The sequence below is a fragment of the Homalodisca vitripennis genome, chromosome 4 (genome assembly GCF_021130785.1).
Source record: "Homalodisca vitripennis isolate AUS2020 chromosome 4, UT_GWSS_2.1, whole genome shotgun sequence".
NCBI classification, from domain to species: Eukaryota; Metazoa; Arthropoda; class Insecta; order Hemiptera; family Cicadellidae; genus Homalodisca; species Homalodisca vitripennis.
This window is the reverse complement of record NC_060210.1, coordinates 170,206,563-170,228,584: the sequence shown is the minus strand read 5'-3', so window position 1 is coordinate 170,228,584 and position 22,022 is coordinate 170,206,563. Positions and strand designations below refer to the sequence as shown.

Here is a 22,022-nt window from a genome sequence, read left to right as displayed (position 1 = left end):
TCTAAATGTATGTTTGATACTAAGGAAAGTACGTAATAATAAAATTATTCAAGGTGAGGGTAATTGTGTGATAATAATATGTTGGTTTGTTCATGTTAGGCTGTTAAAATATAAGATTATAGACATCAGGGCAACAAAACGAAGGGTTTGTCCTCGGTTGGTCTTGTGAACCTATTGAATCGCTTCTACGGTAGTATATGAACTGACACTCGCGGAGAGGGGAGGAGAATCACCGGAGGCCATATTTTGCCATTTTTTTATCGCGTGACCAGTGAAGACTTGTACTTTGGATGAAAATAACTCTGCGTAGGATTTTGCATAAATATGGTGTATGGATTGATTTGCATACATTTAAATAAAACTTCAGCCCTGTCTTGTAATTGAAATGAAATGAAACGTTTATTCTCTCTTCACAATCAATTAATTGTAACAAAACAACAACAATATTATACTTCTATACTTAGTGTTTGATCAAATAACGTGTTAACTAATTAGGATGTGTTTTTCTATTATTGAAAATAAATGTTATAATAGAAATTATTAAACAAAACAGAAATATAAGCTGATGCAGAACTGCTGAGAGAATAAATACACACGCAAGAGAAGATAAACTCTTCTGATTTTGCGTGGGAGTTACCAGTATTTTATATTTTCAATTTGGAAATTTACTGTTGTCTCCTGTTAACCAAACACACACACACACACACACACACACACACACACACACACACACACACACACACACACACACACAAAACACACATATCCACACATCCAATATGAAAACATAAGCTATCACATGCAATATCATTACTGTATCTATTATCTGTCTTGAGGCAACTACTGTACATTTGAGGCAAAAATAATTTACCCAAAAGTAAATTTGTTTATAACTTTATTTTTTTAAATAGATTTTTTACTTATTCTTTAGAGGGACATATTATCTTACCTGTTTGGTTATTATAGTATTGTTTAAGAAAAGTGTAGTTATTAACTAGTTTAATACAGCAAACAATTGTTCCAATTGATTAGTATCATGATTCAAGAGCCAATCCTTGACACGGATTTTTAAGGTATTCATTGTGGGTGAGTTTTTAATATAAACAGGTAAAACTGTTGTAAAACTTGGGTCCGAGGTATATAAAAGACTTCTGTAGCAAAGAGCTATTAACTCTCGGTGGCCTGATCATGCCGATCTGCCTGGTAATATAACCTCCAAGAGTTGTTTGCAGATCAACAGTGACTCCTGGATTACCACTAATTTGGAAAAATAACCATAGCACTTTAAAAACATATAGATGCCGCAGTGGAAAGTATTCTTAGCCTAAAAAACAATGGAAAAGCATGTTCACATCTATTTTTCCGAAAAATAATTCTAATGAATGATTTTTGAATACTTGTAATTTTCTTTAAATGTGATTTAAATGTACTGCCCCAGCATGACAGACCATAGTTTAATTTAGAATGAACAAATGCAAAATACATTTTTATTAATACATTGTCATGACAAAGTTGTCTAATAAAATAAAACTTTCTAAGAAATACAAGTAAATATGTTTCTAATTGTTTTTATATGTACTTTCCAAAGAAGGTTTTCATCAATGTGGAGTCCCAAGTACTTCACAGTGTTGCCCTGAGTAAGGGTGACACAATCACATTGATTCTGTTGACAACTCAAATTATGGTACTTCAAAGGTTCATCATAATTGAAAGTTTGAGTTAATGAAAAATTTATATATAGTGATTTCTGAGCATTTAATGCAAGTCCATTGTTACTAAACCATAATCGAAGATAGTATAGATCTTGTTGTATATAATTCCATAGAAGTAGTTCAGTTGGGGCACTATAAGATAAAGCTGTATCATCAGCGAACCCAGTTAGTTTACCATAAAAGGGGCCTCTATAAAGATCATTAATAAAAATTAAAAATAATATGGGACCCAAAACAGATCCTTGTGGCACACCGCACATAATTGTGCTAGTCGAGCTTTCATAGCCACCAATACAAACAAACTGTTTCCGCTCACGGAGGTATGATCTGAACCACTCATGGGCTACACCACGCACTCCCGCCCTATCCAGCTTTTTTAGTAACAGCTAATTTAGTCCTTTTTGCTGAGAATTATTGAAACAGTGGACACTACTAATTGACGAGTGGTTGTAGGCCCTACTAACTATCTAGAGCGATCGTTATTACTAACAGGTTGAGCCTTAACATTATATAATCAAACTTGTATGATAAAAACGTATTAAAGTTGTACAAAACTATCGACATTTTATTTGAGTCTGTATTTTAAAACATTATCTAAAAAAGGCTTAGTTATTTTCACAAAAAATCCCAAATATTAGTTTTTTGTATTTCGTCGATTACAGTTTTATAAATATTATAAATAAATTTACATAGTGATTCATTTCACTTTGTTTTATAATGAAAGAAGACAAATTTATATGAAATGTGGAGTTAGTCGAGTTTGTATCAGAACCAACCTAAGGAGTTGGTAATTACTGAAACTTAGTAAGCTTCGAGATTTGAACAAGTTCGATGAAAACAATTCATATTGAGACATCATATTTATAGTTAGTTTTGTAGTTAATAAAAAAAAACAACTATATTATCTAAGGTCAAAGTAGTTAATCCATTTTCTACAACATCGAGCAACGAACATTGACAAAGCGAGCTCATGATAAAGACAGGGGACAATTGTAACTATGTGAAAGTCCAGTTAAGAAGTCTGGTTTAAAATGTAGCAACGAAGGAGGTGGAAGAAGGAAACGTTTTTAACAAAAGTAGCCTTTTATTTTAAACACGTTTCTGATCATTTTTATATTATTACACTTCTCAGACAAATTTAATATTATGCATCAATTCCGAATAAAATGAGTAGATCTGCCATGAAACTTGGCCCCATAGATGGAAATTGAATCGAGCTTTAATTAAGAAAAATGTGCAATTTTATTGGCCGAGAGCTGGCGATGAAGGACAATTTTTTGTTTCCTCACCTGTCTGTCCGCGTATATCTATAGGACATATAGATCTACAGACCTGAAATTGTGTATAATCTATATAGGCAATATCGAGTTTGTTAATGTAGCCTACTTGTCCCTTTATAGGATTTGGCTAAGCGTCAGCGAACCTTAAACTTTCGTCAAGGTTATTGAGAACAAATTGAGCTATATGCTTGGAATATATATCTTTAATAAACTCAGGCGATTGTGTAACGATTGATGTAAAAAACGGCCTTGGTACTAAATTGTACACAGCGGGTTTCAATTTTACTTATTAGTTATTACCAGGAAACCGAGGGAAGCTTGGTAACTGTGTGTTACTAACGCTAATTAAGAATATAAGCTGCTACATCGTTCACTGTTGCAACGTTGTGGATGTTTGGGTGTGGTGGTGCCATTATCAAATTGAAAATTGACGGCTGTATCCCTATACAGCCGTCAATTTGCTGCTTTAGGGAGAGCAGCGGACCGAGCATTATTTTTTCAACGATTTTACACCTCATTATAAACGACTGAACGCAAGGAGTTTAGTCGCGTATGTGGCTTCCATCAGATGCGGATCTTGGTAAATTTCAACATATGCAGGAATTAGTTCGGCGACAGCTTGGCCGGTGTCGAGGAAGAACACCCAGCCGTTGCACGATCTTTCAACATTTTCTTTCGTGCCTTGTACTGAGCTGCGAAATTCAAACGGTGGTCATTGTGGCCTCCGGCCTGTTGAAGCAAAGCTAGTAGAATGATGCAAGACTAGAAGATGGCGTTGAGTCGGTCTATGCTAGAGTTAAAATCTTCTGAAAGGCGGTGTTTTCGCGTGAACAGCAGCGCTCCTACGTTGGGAAATCGTGGCGGTGTTTATTTCCATGTAGATAACAGTCACCGAATGAATTTTCCAGTCTTGCTCTGAACTCGTACCTCATAGAAGTATACGGCTTTACAGTGATAGGTCCAGACGTTTATATTCGACAGGAGTTGAACTTTGCGAGACTGCTGGCGTTACATCCTGTTGGCGGACTTTTACAAGACGACCGGCTCTTTCCTCGTAGTTTTCCTCAGGCTGTCGAGCAGACTTGTGTTGACGGAGTTGTTCGAGGAGAATATCTGTTTCGTAGCCTAGTTCTTCAGAGCGTGGAACAACGTATTGTTGGCGATTTTAAGCACGGCGATCGTTCAATTCTTCTTTGTTTACCTGAGCCATGATGTGGTGATACTTTTCCTGCTTCTTTGTTTAGATAACAGAGCTTAGTTCATAATGGTTAGCAAGACATTGGAGGTAGAAAGTTGTTTGATGTCCACTTCATTGGCTTGTTTCTAAGTTGATTTCGAGTCATGTGTTATGGAGGTCTTCCATCAGGCATGTAACCCACAGGGAACAAAAAATAAAAAATAAACCATATAAAAAAAAAACACTAAATAAATAAAACCACAAGAGGGCCCGAAATTACTACATTTTGACAAAAAAAGTTGGTCAGAAATAAGATCTAACCTGGGGTCTCTCAAATTTTCATACTGATGGAACCAAAAAAGTGAAAAAGGAGTTACAAACATTGCTTGTTTTCGATATTAAGATAATTCTACAGGATTTAATCCACCATCAAAGTTTGGTTTTTTTCTAAATGGATAACATGGAGAGTAATAATTTTACTCTGCATCTTTTTAATTAGCAAAATGCAGGTAAACATGTAAGGTTTTACTTAAATTTTATTTTGAAATAGCTGTTCATTCATTGATATGAAGAAAAACAATAACCAAATATATATTAACACTAACACTGTGATAAACATCTTTTCTTCATTATTGAACAAATAAAGAGTGAAACTGATTTTCTTTTCTTTTTTTTGGTTTTCTATAATTTAAAGTCATAAACAAGTTTTTATGATTAATAACTAAAGATATTCCAAGAAATATATACAGTAGAATGAGGAAATTAGTTTGTTTACATTTCCTATCATGTTATAAAACCTACAGATATAAGACAACTTAGTGGTCGTAAAAGCTGGAAGAAATTTTACAGTAATTACCTACATTTAATGAGTAGTATTAAATGTTTTATGACTCATTACATTTTAGTTGTGATAAGAAATTAATGGATTGTACATTACATTGCATACTATTACTACAATAAATATTAAGATTGCCATTTTATTGGACAAATGAGTTCATTAAAGTTTTAATGATTGGAAGTGACTCGTTAGAAGGAACCTTCCAGCCATATATATGCAACGGTAAAACTGCAGTGAGAGTATCATTCTGAATCCAAGATGCATAGTTTACATACAATTATGTTCAAGTTCACAAAATAGTACGTAATAACTCCAAATGTTGACTAATTAAAAAGATGCAGAGTAAACAACCAATTTTTACATTTGCTGCTACATGTCTAAATTTACTTTTATGGCAAAGATGAGGCAACAAATTCTTTGAAAAAGACAAAATGACATCTTACCCAAACTGAATGACTGAATTGGAAAATATATTATAGCATATTAATTAATATGCTGAGGTTAAACATTGTGGGACAGGGCTCACCTAAAGATTCTCAGAATATCTGCATGCTTATTTTTTTGACAGAAGTAAAAGCAAAAAATATAACAATTTGTCAACAGCTTAATGGCGTTTTTGCTGTGTTTAAAGCTAAGAAAAGTTGTCCTTATATAATTCAAAAATTATGATTTATTGTAAAATGGAGCACCAAAAAACCTCATTATTCATCATTTGATTCAATATTAAAACCTCTTTTTTCATTTTAGGATTTAATTATTTTATTTTTACATCAAAGTTACTCAAGTTTTAATAATTTATTAGTATTTTAGATTAATTAGTTATCATAGATATTTTGATGACATATTTCTCTATAAACGACTATGCCTCGACTTTGTCAATGGTTGTAAAATATTAATATGACAATAAATGTATTATTATTAAAATCTGATTTGACAATCCATTAATTTGAAATTCAAGCAAATATGCACAAAAAACTGTGACAAGAAATGTTCTGTAACAGAAATCTTTAACCATATTTATTGTAGAAACTGATTGTTAGTTCTATTGTAAATGATTAAGGGGCTGACATATAGAGTTTATATACTCTAATCTTGAGGTCAAGGAAAGTATTAAAGAGGAGACACAGGAATTTAGGGTATTCTTGCACCAGTTAATATTGATCATGGTTTGATAGAATAAAAAGACTCTCGAAGAAAGAAAGATAATTTGAAAGCATTGACACACTGCTGTTAATGATATGGACATACATCTTGAATTTCAACAGAGTTACTATAGAGGTGGATGACTTCCATTTAAATGGAGAGAAAGCAATTGTCCATCACATTAGATTTTACAATATATTAACAATGCTCAAGGAATATCAATTTCCAAAGTTATTGTATATTTCCTGAATAAATTTTTCCACACATGGTAAACTTCATTCTGAACTCAGCCAAATCTTTTTAAAACAAACAAACACACACACACACACACACACACACACACACACACACACACACACACACACACACATATATAAAGATAAAAGAGATATCTCAGACTGTACTAAAAAAAGTCTTTTAGACATTTTTCATTAGCTTAATTTGTTCAACAATAGCCCTGATAATTGTTATCATTATTTGTTATTAAGTTATAAGGTTTGTTGAGTATGTTTGTGTTTAATAAGCCTTTTAATTTTGTTAGTTGGAATATTTATATTAAGTGATTGAAAGCGTTTTTTTTTGTTTGATAAGGGGAAAAGTCTATACCAATAAGTGAATGAATTTCATATTTTGTTTTCTTTGTTATATTTTGAAATAACCAATTTCAATTGCTTAATTTTAAGCAAAGGGTCCACTAGTTTTGTATATTTTAACTAAGATGATTGAAATGATACTTCTTTTATCTGTCATTTATGTCCGTCTGTTTTTCACAGAATATCTCGAGAAGTAATTGAACTTTAATCTTAAAATTTTGCACGTAATTTCTTTTCTAAATCGAGTTTGATGATTTTGCATGTGTCTCTGTAGGAAATTGGATTTGTGTTAGTGTAGCGCAACTGTCTACAGAATATTTTGAAAACTATTTTACAATTTTTTACATAAAACTTTGTTTCTACATGTAACAATCAAGTTAGAATATAGTGCAAATCCATTTACATGATTTGAAACCAGACTTAATATGAAAGTGATGTCTTAAGAACAAATTCCAGCTTCCAGCCCATGCAATGCAGAGTAAGAATCAGGGATTACTGAAAACCTTTGACACTCAGAGGATCAGGATGCATCATGCCTTCTCTTCAGCTTTTCTATCTGCAATAATCACAGGCTGCACCGACCTACACACACCACAACAGTATTGAGATACATCTGTATTGTTCCTAGCAGCCACCACCATTGTATAAGTTTACATACAAAACTTAGTAAATTGCCAAGCATCCAACATAGGGACAGTAAGAGCCAGAGCTGGAATAGCTGCCATCATGAATGATAGTGTAAACAAAAGTCCTTGGTACATTGTTAGGTAATCTCAACTATCCCTAAAACTGAGTAAACGCAGAGTACTGAGTGATCTCAACTTATGCGATATTACACAACTTAAAACCAAACTACATAAAGATGGGATGGAAAAAGAAGCACATAGTTTTTTAAGGAGCTTTTGTTATTTGCTTAACAAATCATACATCAGTACAACTGTAACTTGGAGGCAGGTATATGAACTATAATCAGTGGAACAATATTGCTATCACTTCCTGAGTTTAAACCAATTTTCTCCTGTATGCCTTTACTGCTCATTAGAATTTACAACTTAAAGGGAAGTTATTGAACTGTTAAAGGTAGAACAATATTGCTATCACTTCCTGAGTTCCTACCAATTTTCTCCTGTATGCCTTGACTGCTCATTAGCTCATTAGAATTTACAACTTAAAGGAAAGTTATTGAACTGTTAAAGGTGGAACAATATTGCTATCACTCCTGAGTTCCTACCAATTTTCTCCTGTATGCCTTGACTGCTCATTAGAATTTACAACTTAAAGGGAGGCATTTGAACTGTTAAAGGTAGAACAAGATTGCTATCACCTCTAAGTCTTGATGATTTTGTCCTGAATGTATGCCTTGAATGATCAGTATAATTCCAAGTTGGAGGTAAGTATATGAACTCTAAAAGGTAGAACAAGATTGCTATCTTTCCTGAGTTTTTGACGAATTTATCCTTTATGCCTCAATTGCTCATGAGAATTGCAACTTGAAGGAAAACATATGAAATGTACAAGGTGGGACAAGATTGCTATTACTTATGCAAAGATATGTGGGGTGGTTGAATGAAATGGGTTTGGTATTGTGTATAGAGTGTCCTTTCCTTCTTTTCCTTCCTATTTATATAATTATTCTTATTAGTTCCAATTGTGTTCCTGATGCCTTACAAGCATTATCCTTCCAAAACTATTGGCACATGCAGACCAACACAGATTTTATCCACAGATGCTGTTGAATAAATACAAACAACTTTAATATTTTAATACTGATAAAATCTAAAAATAATAATATTAAACATGCTAATTGTTATGCGTTTATTTTTGTTACATCATCGAGTCACCATATAATGGAAAATTTAAAATGATCTACTTAATGTTTGTAAGAAAATAGTAAAAAATGTTATCATAGCTTCAAACCTGATAATATTATTATTGCCTTAAGTGACTTTAGCGATTACGAACTGAGGAATGTATCTTAACAATTTAGTTCCTAAAGATGATATCCTCTACAAAAGTCAGTATCAGAATCAATAGTAACAATGTGGGAGATATCGTACAGTAGCACAACTCCATGGCAACTAGTGTTGTTTGAGGCTCATGTATGAACTCCTAGTATTGAGACATAATTTCTTAAAATGCCGGGGCCAACTTTAGATGATAGTGAATCCATTTTGGAAGTTGTTAATAGACAAATTGCAGAAATCAAGAAAAAGATTCAACTTTCAGGTGAGTATTTATTCTAAACAATTTTTTCCATTTATGCTTAAATTAATATAATTGAAAATTAAGAGCTGCCAACCAGAACTGGATTACTGTAGTCCTACTGACATTTCATTCAACCTTTTGAATTAGTGCTAAACAATGTATGGTATTTCAAAAATTAATTGACTAAATTAATTAAAGTTTCCATAATAAATAGGCTTCATCAAATATATTTGGAGACTAATTATTTTATTGCTATATAATATTTCATCCAAGAATACATGATCAAATTTGATTCTTTTGAAAAGCCAAATTTAATAATTTTTACAAGCCTTGCATATAACATCTATGTCATAGTAATGTAGGTATATGGTCATGTAAATGTAGGATGTAAATTATGAAATTTTACTGTTTAATAAATATAAATCCTGTGTTAATTTACTTAAAAGTGATCACATAATATAAGTGGTTAAAAAATAATTTTCTCAGTTTAAATGTTTTCAATTCTAACAAGGTTATAAGATTTTAGTTAGCAGTTTCTTACAAGCATTTAAGAACTTGCTCATACGTGTTGACATTTTTGCAGTTACTTTGGTTTGTCTGAATAAAAAAATTACAGTTTGGAAACTCTTCAAAGGTTTTAAAATCAAACTGCATACAAGTGAATATACGTATAAAAAAACCCTGAATCATTCTTTATATATTGGTTTGTTCAAACAAGTTGTTATTGTTAATCATTTGTTCAAGATTTCATATAAAATATCAAACTTCATCAATCAGTTTGTCAAGGTCGATTAATATCTTTGAGTAACTGATTTGTTGACTAAGTCCCATGTTCCATAAAACTTTGATTAATCATATTTTTTACCAACGTTTGATTAAATATTTAGGAAAGTAGTGAAATAAACACAGTGTTCAACCAAGTAAGTTTTCAAAATTTTAATAAAATAAATTATACCTACGTGATAAACTACAGTAGTAAAATCAATGATTATACCATCTATATACCAAACAAGAAAAATAAATCTTTATTTATAGTTGCTGTTGATAAATGAGTGGGTTTGTTTTGGCAATTAATCATTTCGCTCATAGGCCATTATGCAAGAACTCACAACAATTGCTCTTCTCAAGCCAGCTACTAATATTTATTTCTTTACTATAACTTTACTTAAATATGATGCTGGTCTATAGTGATGGTAATAGCGAATGTACTATTTTAGATTAAAAGGAGGTATAAAGCACATCAACATCTTAGTTCCCAGCACCTCAACCTAAGCATATTGTGCACCCTAAGTTCCGCTACTACCCCTGTACCTTCAACGAGGTCCAAAAGTTTCTGCCCAATGCTTAAGTTGAATTCATCATCTGGCTATGAGGTTACAAATAGAGTTCTTTTCCTAACCTCTTCAGGATCTTCAGTAGTGTGTCCTAAAGTGTGCAAGTATTTCCTGAATTAACAGCAATCCAGAGACCCATGTACAAAAGACCTTTCTAGGTTCAACAGCCATTTTAGATACTGGATGTTAGTTCCTCTAATGAGTTTATTTCCAAATAATTGTCTAGAGAAACTCTGCCACTGATGGCAGTGCTTACCTCTGAAACATTTCTTAATAGCTTGGTAAGTAACAAGTTGGTTCAGATCTAAGAAAGTGTTTTGAGTCATTTCTCACTAGTTCTTCAACAAGTTCATTGGCTCTAAAACCGGCATGTCGAGGAACCCAGCTGAGATGTGCTGAAATACGACTAGTTAGAGCAGATAGTTTTAAAGCATTCCCTTAACATCCTAGAAATAAATTCTGTCAAGTTAATGGCTGTAATAGCAGTCTGGCTATCAGATAGAATCACTATCCATTGATGGATATAATTTGTAGTCAATTCTATTAGCGCAAACTAAAATAGCGTACATGCTGAAAGACTTGCAATGCTCTCACAGACTTTTGCTGAGAGTTGTTCTGGAAGATGAGCTCTGCACCTTATAGCAAGATTTACCTTCAACAATGAACCATCTGTGTAGACTAGATCACGTTCGACTAGTTTTGGTTTCTTCTTCCTTCTCCAGTTCTCCAGTTGGAATCGGATGGTTATGAGAAAGGGCTTACTAAATACAGACTCTTTGCTATAGTGTCTGATATCACATCTAGTATTAGATCGCTTTAGTAATAGTGCAGTGTCCCATACTAATGGAGCATACCCTCCAATGGTCTGCAACTTTCATTCAATACTAGGACTAATATACTTCCGGCATGACAAAAAAAAAGTCTATTGGTAAAAGTGCTAAAATAACTCCAAGTGCAGTTGTAGGGCTGATTCTGAAAGCTCCTGTTATTAACAGACAAGCCAGTTTTTATAAGATTGTCTTTGACCGTCGGTTGCTTTGCCTTTGTCCGCCAGATTAACAAGCCACAAGTTACTGGGGATTTACGAGCAAATCTGTTAATAGAAATATTCTGTTATATATAATCTGGTTGATGTATTTTTTATGTAAACATTGTAATATTGAAATGAATATGTTTGAAATTAACTGGGCAGTAAATTCAAAATGAATAATTTTAATCCATTTAAAAAGTCAGGGCAGTAGAAAATCTTAATGTTAGCAGAGGTAGTATCATACTACAATAAGTATTCTGTTTTTATCACATAGTGTTTGTCTTTTGATGTTGTTTATCATAGTGAAGAAAAATTAGTAGAAGTTAAACAGATTATTGTGCTATATTGAATCATTGGGAAGAATTTTCTACCAACTATAGTAAAAATGGTTATAATCTCTCAAGTTCAAACAAGTATTTGCCATCTAATAATGTGCACACATTTATAGTGGATGATGTAAACTGTGAGCTGCTAGAAACCATTTTCAATTATTATTAAAAGTTTATTTTTATTGTGAAATTTAAAAGACTAAAAATTAAAATCATGTACAAAAATTACATTTTATTGCAAATTTAGTAAATGGGCACTTTGATGATTGTAGTATGACTAATACTGAATAATAATGATCAAGTAGAAAGTTTGAATTTACAAATTTTAAACAAGAATGAAAGCGAAAGATTGAGCAAGGTATAACAATGTTAATAGAAAAATGCAATTAAAAAGTGAATATAAATTACATTAACAAACACATAAAAAAACCATATCCAGATATCAACAAAATATCAGATAATCCTAAAGTGCACAGAACAGCAGTGAAAATAGTTAAAAATCAAACCAGAATCCACAAATCAGAACAACCACAATACAAGATGATTAATACATTTGTTACCAATCATTATATGAGCACTCTGTGGTGTGTGCCAATATTAGATACTGCTCCGGTCTTTTGTGAAAGTGTTAATCCTGGCCAATGAACGTTGTTTGCAACCTTAGTAAAATAAAGGTTCATAGATTCACTTAAGATATGTTGTGGGTCGACATAACACTAATCAAGTAGAATTAAGAATTGTATTAACTTTATCTTACACAGAAAACCCAGGATACCTGCACAAGTGAGCTCAGGATGCTTTGACTTTCGTACCTTTTTCATTATGCAACAAGGTTTTTCATTACCTTCACATACAACATACAATCCTAACTGGGAAGGTTCAACAAAAGTTATATCCTGACCAAAACATCAGTGTTATGTCATAACTGCATAACTTTTATACTTTAATGTAAAAGAATTACTGATTGTTTCAAGTAAAGGAGATTTCTTGTATGAGTGAGAGGTTTTATGTCTTGTATTGAATGGTAGAAGTGTGGTTTACCACATATTCACTTACTTCTGTGGGTTTATGATAGCATCATTGGTGATAACTTTGATAAAGCTATTTACGCTGATATTTCTAATCCTGAACATGATCCTATACTTTATAATATTTTTAAAGGAATGATGATTCATGTAGTATATATAATGGAAAAGACATTTTTCATACTTCCACATTTAATTTAATTTCCAAATTAAATGTGGAAGTATGAAAAATGTCTTTTCCATTAAAACCTACTCACTTCCATCAAGAATACAAAGCAGAGTATATATAAGTCTAAATAAGAATTATCCCTGCATAAAAAATGGCAACTGCACAACAATCTAAACTCAACTATTTGACCATAAAATTAAGAAAGGAGATGTATTTCCCTCTATATCATAGAATAATACAAGTGTGTGGTGGTTTTACTGTGAACATTATAAGCATAGATTTGGATAATATATTTTAGATAGGTGGTTCCATATGCATTTTCTACTGCATGTGTCTTTTAGATTCTTAGTATTCTAATTGCAAGTCTTTGATGTTACAAAATTGATCAAACAAGAATATAAATGTTGAATAGAAAACATTATATTTTTCTTCCACATTAATCAAATAAACCTCAAGCCAAGATTCAAGTGATCTCTAAAAACAAATTTATTACAAGGCAGAAATACGCCACACCACGTGTTGCATAACAGGCTTCATTGAGATTGATTACAAAATTTCAAATCTGCAGCTCATTTCATTCAAAACAATCATCTCAATCAAAACAAACAAAATTCCTTGGTGTATTGCTCGATAGCAAGTTCACTTGGACGGACCACATCGACCACTTGTCTATAAAAATCAGTACAGGCATATATGTCGTCCGAAGAATAAAATGGATTGCAGGACTAGCAGCAGCCAAAACAGCTTATTTTGCATTAGTAGAATCTTATATCCGTTATGGTCTACTAGTCTGGGGAGGAACCTCAACACACAATATCAACCGGATTCTCCTTCTACAGAAGAAGGCTGTCAGAGCATTGGCGAACCTTGAACCATGTCATACCTGTTGTCAGACATTCCAAGACCTAGAGATCATGACAGTTGTATCTCTTTACATACAAGAAAGTATCCTCTATGTGGACAAACTTTCACCACCAAAAAACAGAGACTTCCACTCCTACCACACTCATCATGGCTCAAGATATAACTTGCCAGTCCATCGCACCACCCTATCAGAGAAAAAACCATATGCCGGCTGCAGATTTCAAAACCATCTACTTGCATTCATGAAGGACTTCACTGGAGATCGGCTAAGATGAGAATTGAAGACATGGCTAGTGAGAAGACCATTCTACAGCATAAGCGAATTCTTCAAAAACAATGGAGAACTCCTACAATCTGACTAAAGCTGAAATGATTTCTGTTTATTGACAATATTGTAATTCTTGATGAATGTACAATAAAAATATTTTGACTTTGACTTTGATTCTCAAGATGTGCTGTGGACAGATAGAAAATCATACAGATAAGAAATTTTTAATATACCTGCCAGACAAAAATGAAATTTTGTCAGCCTCTTGAGTGATTGGCTTCTGTAGGACTCAACAAAATGCCATGATTAGACATTTTACATTACAGAACTAATTTTGGTCTATTTAGAAATTAAGTTTCATGCAAAATTATAAGTTTACAGATGAAATCTTTCTAGAGATATCTTGCTTGCCACATGATACATTAACATTTTTGTTTATTATGTTACATTTCACAGCAGAAAGCTAGGGAGGGTATAAAACACAAGAGTGCGCTGAAATAAAATATAATGCATTCACTTTATCCGTATATGTAAACAATTAATTTTGATCATAATGTTACTTATGGAGTTCTTACAATTCGTGATTCAATTGTATTTGATTTATTCTTAAACCGGTACTGCCTGAGGTGAAAGATGCTGAAACACCCCACTTCTGAGAAGCATATTTAATTTAAATTAAATTAAATTTACTACAAATATTCACTTTATATTAAAATATTTGTCTCAGTGTAACAAATAATCTTATTTAAAACAAGTATGTTATTAGATTTGTACAAAGGGAAAAATAAGAACGGTTCAATTATGAGTTTTTGTAGAAATTAATCTGATTTGATTGAATTTTTATTAACAGGTTGAAAACACATAATACTAATCTGTTAGATGTTAGTTAGTTTATTATTTACGTTTTTCAGTTGTTGCTTTGTGTATATGATTGTTTTATTGTTTTAGAGGGACAACGAAAAGCTCACTATGAAGAGTGTGATGCTGAAAAGAAAAGGAATATTGAAAAAATTAGAAATTTGAAGAAAACCATCAAACAGTTACAGCTACAGCTGGGAAAGCCACCTAAAGTAGGTTTTAATAACCCATCTGTACTGTACCATAGTTGCCATTTGATTTAAATAATATTTATAAGTTTTTTTCTCAGGTAGGTCATTTTCTGTGCCTGACCATCATTCAAAGCTTACATTGACATGTGCAGGAGACATAATTAGCAGAGTAAAGGGGATAAATGTAAAGTAGATGGGTATTTTTGATACAAATTGATCTAGTCCACAAAAGGTTTGAACCTATGCTTTCTATAATACAGTTAAAAAGTTTGATGCATTACTATTACGCTGTACAGACACTGAAGTTAACAGCTGATATGAATTATTAATTCCATATTATTTTTATATTCAACTAGCTGTTTCCCGCGGCTTCGCACGCTTTACGTAAGCCTTGGCCATGTATTTGCACTTCTGGTTCAAGTGCATTATATTTCTAACTCCGATGTAGAGTTTGCCTTGTTGTCACGATCAAGAAAATTTGTGTTTGCTTATTATAAAGCCATTATACACGTACATGTATTTTATTATAAAGCGGTCTAACAGTCAAGCTTTAAGTTCAACCATATATTTATCATAAAGACAAACATATATTCTACTTAGTGCCTTCAAATAGTCTTTGGCAAATTAATATACGTAACTGTCTCGTAATTGCAGTTTATAATGTGCAGGCGCTTTGAAAACTTTTATATTTTGCAGCGCCACCTCGTGGTGAGTTTTATAAATGAGTATAGCATATAAACCTTCTCTGTCAAAAAGTACATATACATTAAAATGTTCATAATGATCGATCAAATAGTGTACGATTCCATAATGGACAAACACACAAACATTCATTTTTATATATATATAGATTATTAACTCAACATAAAGTTGTTTTTATGATATTTTTTTATTACAAAATTGTCTTGTTCCACTCAATTAAACAAAATTTTGTTTACATAATTGAACTATTCATTACTTTTATACAGGGATGGTATTTAATTTATGATTCAATATATTGGCTGAAAACATTGGCGGAGCATAGATATCAGTTTGTTATTTTATGACGGAACACTCTATGAAGAAAAGTTATTCTTTTATCAAACATTAATGAACACTTTATAAAATTTGTGTTAATTCAAAGTGACTGGACAGAATTCAGCACCAAAAATAAATGTTCTCAACTGATAAATTGCATACAATTTGATAACAAAATCCTTTTGGTTACAGTGTGATGAAAGCATCTTGAAGACTAGTAACAAGTACCCAAAGGAGACAATCGCTCTACGGAACAAAGAGACTCGAGAGGCAGCTCAGCTATTGGACTATAAAGTGATTGATCTCCAAAAGAAACTGGATTTGATAAGATATCACGCGCAAATGGTATAGAAAACTACTTTTAATATTTGTCTAATATTTGTCAATAATATTATGATACGATCATGTTTACTTTGGAAACATGAATCAATAATAATTATTAATTGACCAAATATTTAACTAGGCTTGAGGTTGGCTGAGAATCCTCCAGAGCGTTGTACCTTACAAGCCTTAAAAAGATTCCTAATTGAAGCTTTTATAGTAAAACTGACTATAGCCAAATTTTGTTTCAAGTATGCTATAAATAAAACAAAGGTGAATAGTCAGTACTATTTTGAGATGTATTGATAAAAAAAACTAGATAAAATATTGTAGCATCTGTCAATGTATCTTAATTTAAAACATCTTGATATATAAAATTAAAAACAGTTACTGCACTTATTCCCATCCTCGTATACACACACTTAACAACTATAGTCAAATTTTTTTAACCTGTTAATGATCTTATGCCTGATACAACATTGCAACTTAATAACTTGTTTTAATATTGTACATTTTATAAACTTTAAATACATGAAAAAAAGTTCAACTTTGATAATAAATACAATCTAATTAAATACAGAATGTCTTAGTAACATCTCTGCATCTCTAAGTTGTCTTAACACCTTAAATGAAATTAAAATTATAAAGTTTATAAATATTTCAATTAAATAAGACTATTATTGTAAATGGCATGCTATGCTTAACCAAGGTTTAATATAAATGTTTTTTGTGTGTGTTATTTATGTAACATGTAATATTTCACTGATTTACTAAATTGTATTGTTTAGTCATAAAACATAATATCTAACATTGTGTGAAAGGTTTACTGCTAAAATTGAACTGTATGCAAAATTGAAAATGGGAAAGATGATAGAAAACAAATGAATTGATCCAATGACGTTCTTTTGCTTACTAACAATGAGGAAAAGTAAAAAAATATTCAGTTTCCTCTTCACTAACTACACTATTTTAGAAAACAATGATTATGCAATACATCTTGTAATGTTCTGACAAAGCTTTATTTTACACAAAAAAATCAATAAAATAAGTATCAAATAAATGGAAGAGACTTGTAAATATATAAAATTCACACACTACCAATTACCAAAACCCCATGTAACTGATTATTATCATTGGTTTCATAATATATCACTTCATTTCATAACAATAGTTTCAAACATGTTTATATGTAAAGATAATGGTATATTATTTTATTATATAAATGATACAAATGTGAATTTTAAAGAATTTTAATTGTCAATCTTAATAATTTATTTTATTAAATATCTTATTTGACATGGGTGTTGATTTTAGCATCAAAAGCGAATGAAAGATTTGGCTGATGAATACCAAGAGCTCCTCATCAACACAGCAAACGAAGGTATTCGGAAACAGCTTGACCCTCGGGGAAAGGTAAAACCAAATTTACAACATGATAATGCAAATCATGTTATGTCGTATTCTATCAGACTCCCACTAACATGGTGAAAGTGGATAACTGATACTGCGGTATTAAGACACAACTGTCAGAGGGTATAAAGGTAGAAAGAAGTAATTTTGATCAACCATTAAAAATAATAAAATAATTACTTTAACAGAGTGAGCAATTCTGGTGATTAATGGTTAACATTCAGTTAGAGTTGGTCAATACAATATATTCAATTTTAATAACTTAGTGAAATGAAAGAATTGTTATTGTCACTTCCAAACTCAATACAATGACAAATAAAAAGACCATCAGGATTTGATAGCAAATAAATCAATAGCTAATTTACCAATAAACCCACTAGACCTGGCGGCAAATCTATATTTTTTACTGCTATAGTTATAAATACGCACTAATGATTTTCTTGTCATCTGGTTATTCAGACAATGATTTATTTTATTTTAGTGCTTGGAATTAAAAAAAAATCTAAATATATGTTACAAGAATTAGGAATCTACTATGAGGGTGGTTTTTTTCAACCTCTGATCTCACGCCATGGAGATATACGTGGTTAGGGTATGAAACCTAAAACCTCAATTAATGGTGTATCAGCTTCTGACAACAAACGAACCTTGTTTTGTCAGTTATCATTAGTGACAGATGTCTCTTTCTTGGGCCCTAGGACCAAAAAAATTTGATTCCATAGTTGAAATTTTGCTTGTGAGTTTTATGAAAATTGCTCTACCAAAACGTGAAAAAATACAAGGGCTGATTTTTTTAAACCTATGATCTCACGCCATGGCGGCTAAACAAGTGGCAGGTCTGCGGTTTGGGCAGTAGTCGATGGTGCATATTCCCTGCTATAACATTTGTCACTGCGGAATTCAAGCAGCTAGTTTGTGCTGAGTAGCAGTCGCGTAAACATGGCCGTCTCTATTGATTCTTCCGCCAAATGTGAATTGATGAGTTTTATTAATTTCCTGCAAGCAGAATGGAATAGTGCAATAGAAACCCATCGGAGAATGTACCGTACATGATCAGAGGTTTAAAAAAATCAGCCCTTGTATTTTTTCACGTTTTGGTAGAGTAATTTTCATAAAACTCATAAGCAAAATTTCAGGAATAGGGGAAACATTTGTTCGGCCCTAGGGCCCAAGAAAGTGAAATCTGTCACTAATGATAACTGACAAAACAAGGTGCATTTGTTGTTAGAAGCTGATATATCATTAATTGAGGTTTTAGGTTTCATATCCTAAACACCTCCTGTGTCTCTTCTATAGCCATAATGGGGAGCTGAATTAGTGTACAATAAGCCATATGGGATATAAATTGTGTACTTTTTTGGTTTTAATATTGATTGCCAATGTTTATTATGTAACTTCAGTAAATAATTCATAGGAATTCTTAATTATTTCATGTGGATTAATTATTTAATTTACATTAATTATTATCAGTATCAACATGTTCTTTTTATTCTGCACTCTATACTTTGGTTTCTTCTCAGTACTGTTTATATGGTTATCTGATGCTTGTTTTAGTTTTCACTTTTAATCTAAGATAATATTCTTTCTTAGTTGTCACTGATAACTGATAACAGTTTGGTAACATACACTGGATGTATGTATCAATTAGTCTTACAGCACCTGATGCCTTTGTAGCTATAATATTTTCTCTCTGGTTTACCTTTAGAAGTTTAACTAGTTTATAGAGGAAATACCCTCAAGTACACAGTGCTATTTGCACTACCACTTGTGGCATTTAAACATTTCCCAAATATTTATAAATGAAACTAAGAGTATATTTTTATACTGGTAACTGGAAACCTTTATTGGTAATATTTGGGCATTAGCTTTTCAGTTTTCTCTGCAAATTGTTATGTACTCTCTCATTTTCACTATGAGACTAAATATGTAAAATCTCACATTGCTATGCACATTTCCTATCCCTCATTACCCAATATGGTCAACTAGTGTTGTGTTCATGATTTAATGAGTTTTGAGACTAACCTGGCAATTTCAGATGCTAATGAAAGTGAAAAAGATATAATTTTGAGTAAGATTACTGTTTTGAATGAATGTTTGCAAAACAAGGCCATTTAAAAAGGGGCTATTTCAGAAGGATGCTAGACTGTTATATAAATAGCATTTTTGGAAATGCATGTAGTAGGCTAATTACATTGAGATAGATCAACTGAACTCTCCAATACGTCATTCAGCAGTTGCAGTCAATATTTTCCCCATTTTGGGTTATCATAAGGGTTACCTCCGTTTGTGACATTGGATAAGAATGAATTAATCTGATTCATCTGAGATTGTTCAATACTACCTAAAGTGTGTATTAAATGTAGAATAGATGTGCCTTATCATTTCACAAAAAGTAATGTGAGACAGGTCAAGAAATCCATTTTTAGACCATATATTCAAATACTGAAACTGACAGTGATAGACCTTTTATTTATTTATAAAATCTATCATCATGTTTTAAACAGAATTTCTCTTTTGAAGTAAAGAGGGTACAACTGTCTATTCGTTGGCAGGACAATAGGAATTTGGTTACACCTTTTGAGTAATATAGTTGAGTTCTTGAAAAAAGATTTGTTATAAAAAGTTAAACTAATGGTCTGTATCAGCAAGATGATCAAATAAAATATGATGAAAAAGTGAATTGGTTTGTGCTTTAGATTTAATAGTAATAAAAATACAGCAGAAGCAACCATTTAAAATATTTGTGTTCTACATTATGCTAAGTGAGTTCAGATGGTATCGTAGTTAAAATACTAAATAAATAAAAATAAAATATTGAAAAGATGTCAGAATCAGAATCAGAAATAATTTATTTCATTAATAACAAAAAGTTACGGAAATAAGTCATAGATAAAATAGTAGATAAATATAATAAATAATTTAAATCAAAAATCTCAAATAGTCAACATAGGTTATTTCCACATGTTTGTGCAATCTGACAGGAATTTCTTGAACAGAGTACGCGAACATTTTTCAAGCAAAATAGTTTTAACTCGTTTTTTATAAAATTTTTGAAAAAAAAAAAGTTTGTGAGCTGGTTATGTTTGTTTCAGGGTGCCGAGGCCAGCTGCCCCTTTCAAAAGATTGTCAATCTATGGAGTCGGGTAGACCATATTACCCCTGTGGCGGGTATTGTACTGATGATTAAGTGTTCTCTGCAAAGAGATGTGGGTTATTTTATAAGAAAGTCAATTCTTCAAGTATAATAGATACTTGGAAGAGTGAGGAGATTCAGTTGCTGAAAAAAGGGCTTACCTGGTCGAGCACGATTACCCGCTTGCAGACATAATGCGAACAATTATTTTTTGGACTCTAAATACCCTTAAAATTTCACTAGAATAATATCCCCCAGAATCCAATAGCGTATTTCAGATATACTGTATAATCATAAGCACAGTAAATTTGAAGGATACGTTTCTTTACCAACTGAGGCATTAAAACTACCGAAAAGCAAAGTAAAGTGATGACCAGCTTTGAGCATAGCCTATCTATATGTTTTAGACCAGTTGAGCTTGTAATCAATGACAACACCAAAGGAAGGAGAGGCAGACTCTGATGGGTTGAGTCACCATTTACGGCTGAAACTGAACGCTAATCACGTCACGAAAAAGTTTGGTGAGAAAAACATGATTCTAATTTTTTCTTCATTCAAGAGAATGGACCATTTGTCTCAAAACCACTTACTCAAGCTGACATATGACTGATGTTCAAAATAATTTCGACGGCTATGAATATCACGACAAGACGATAGAGCAGTTGTGTCATCCGGCATAGCAAACAATGCTCTGATTTCATAGTTGTGAATAGGACAGGTCGTTTATATATATGTATATTATATTATATAGAAAATAAAAAAGGACGAAGTACAGAGCCTTGAGGTACCTCCTGAGTGGTCCTCAAGCACACCCTCTTTGAAGTTTGTCCTTTTATTTGTTTACAAGAAACTGTCTGCTTTCTTTTCCCCCCCCCCACTCTCAGAGAGTATATGAGGAAAGGAGTGAGAGAGCTGCCACCGGTCAAGCCAAAGATCTTTCAAGTTTCACCCAAAAGAACAGAATGGTTTACTAACAGTCGAAAGCCTTTGTACAGATCGACAGTAAATATCGCACCGACACACTATGACCCATTCCATGGCTCCCAACACGGCACCAATGACATCATTGACAGCGCTAGAAGTTGAAAACCCTTTTCTGAAACCAAACTGAGATGCAGGTCAAGA

At 32.2% G+C, this 22,022-nt stretch overlaps 1 protein-coding gene across 1 annotated transcript in view; it reads left to right on the top strand.

The window, feature by feature from the left end:
- Window positions 1-8,094: 8,094 nt before the first annotated feature.
- The window catches only part of LOC124361293 (outer dynein arm-docking complex subunit 3), a 31,832-nt gene continuing 17,904 nt past the window's right edge, over window positions 8,095-22,022 (top strand). The window contains exons 1-4 of the mRNA XM_046815340.1: window positions 8,095-8,133; window positions 14,879-15,037; window positions 16,226-16,378; window positions 17,669-17,767. Of these exons, the coding sequence (XP_046671296.1) occupies window positions 8,095-8,133; window positions 14,879-15,037; window positions 16,226-16,378; window positions 17,669-17,767 (450 nt within the window). The remainder of the gene's footprint in view (window positions 8,134-14,878; window positions 15,038-16,225; window positions 16,379-17,668; window positions 17,768-22,022) is intronic.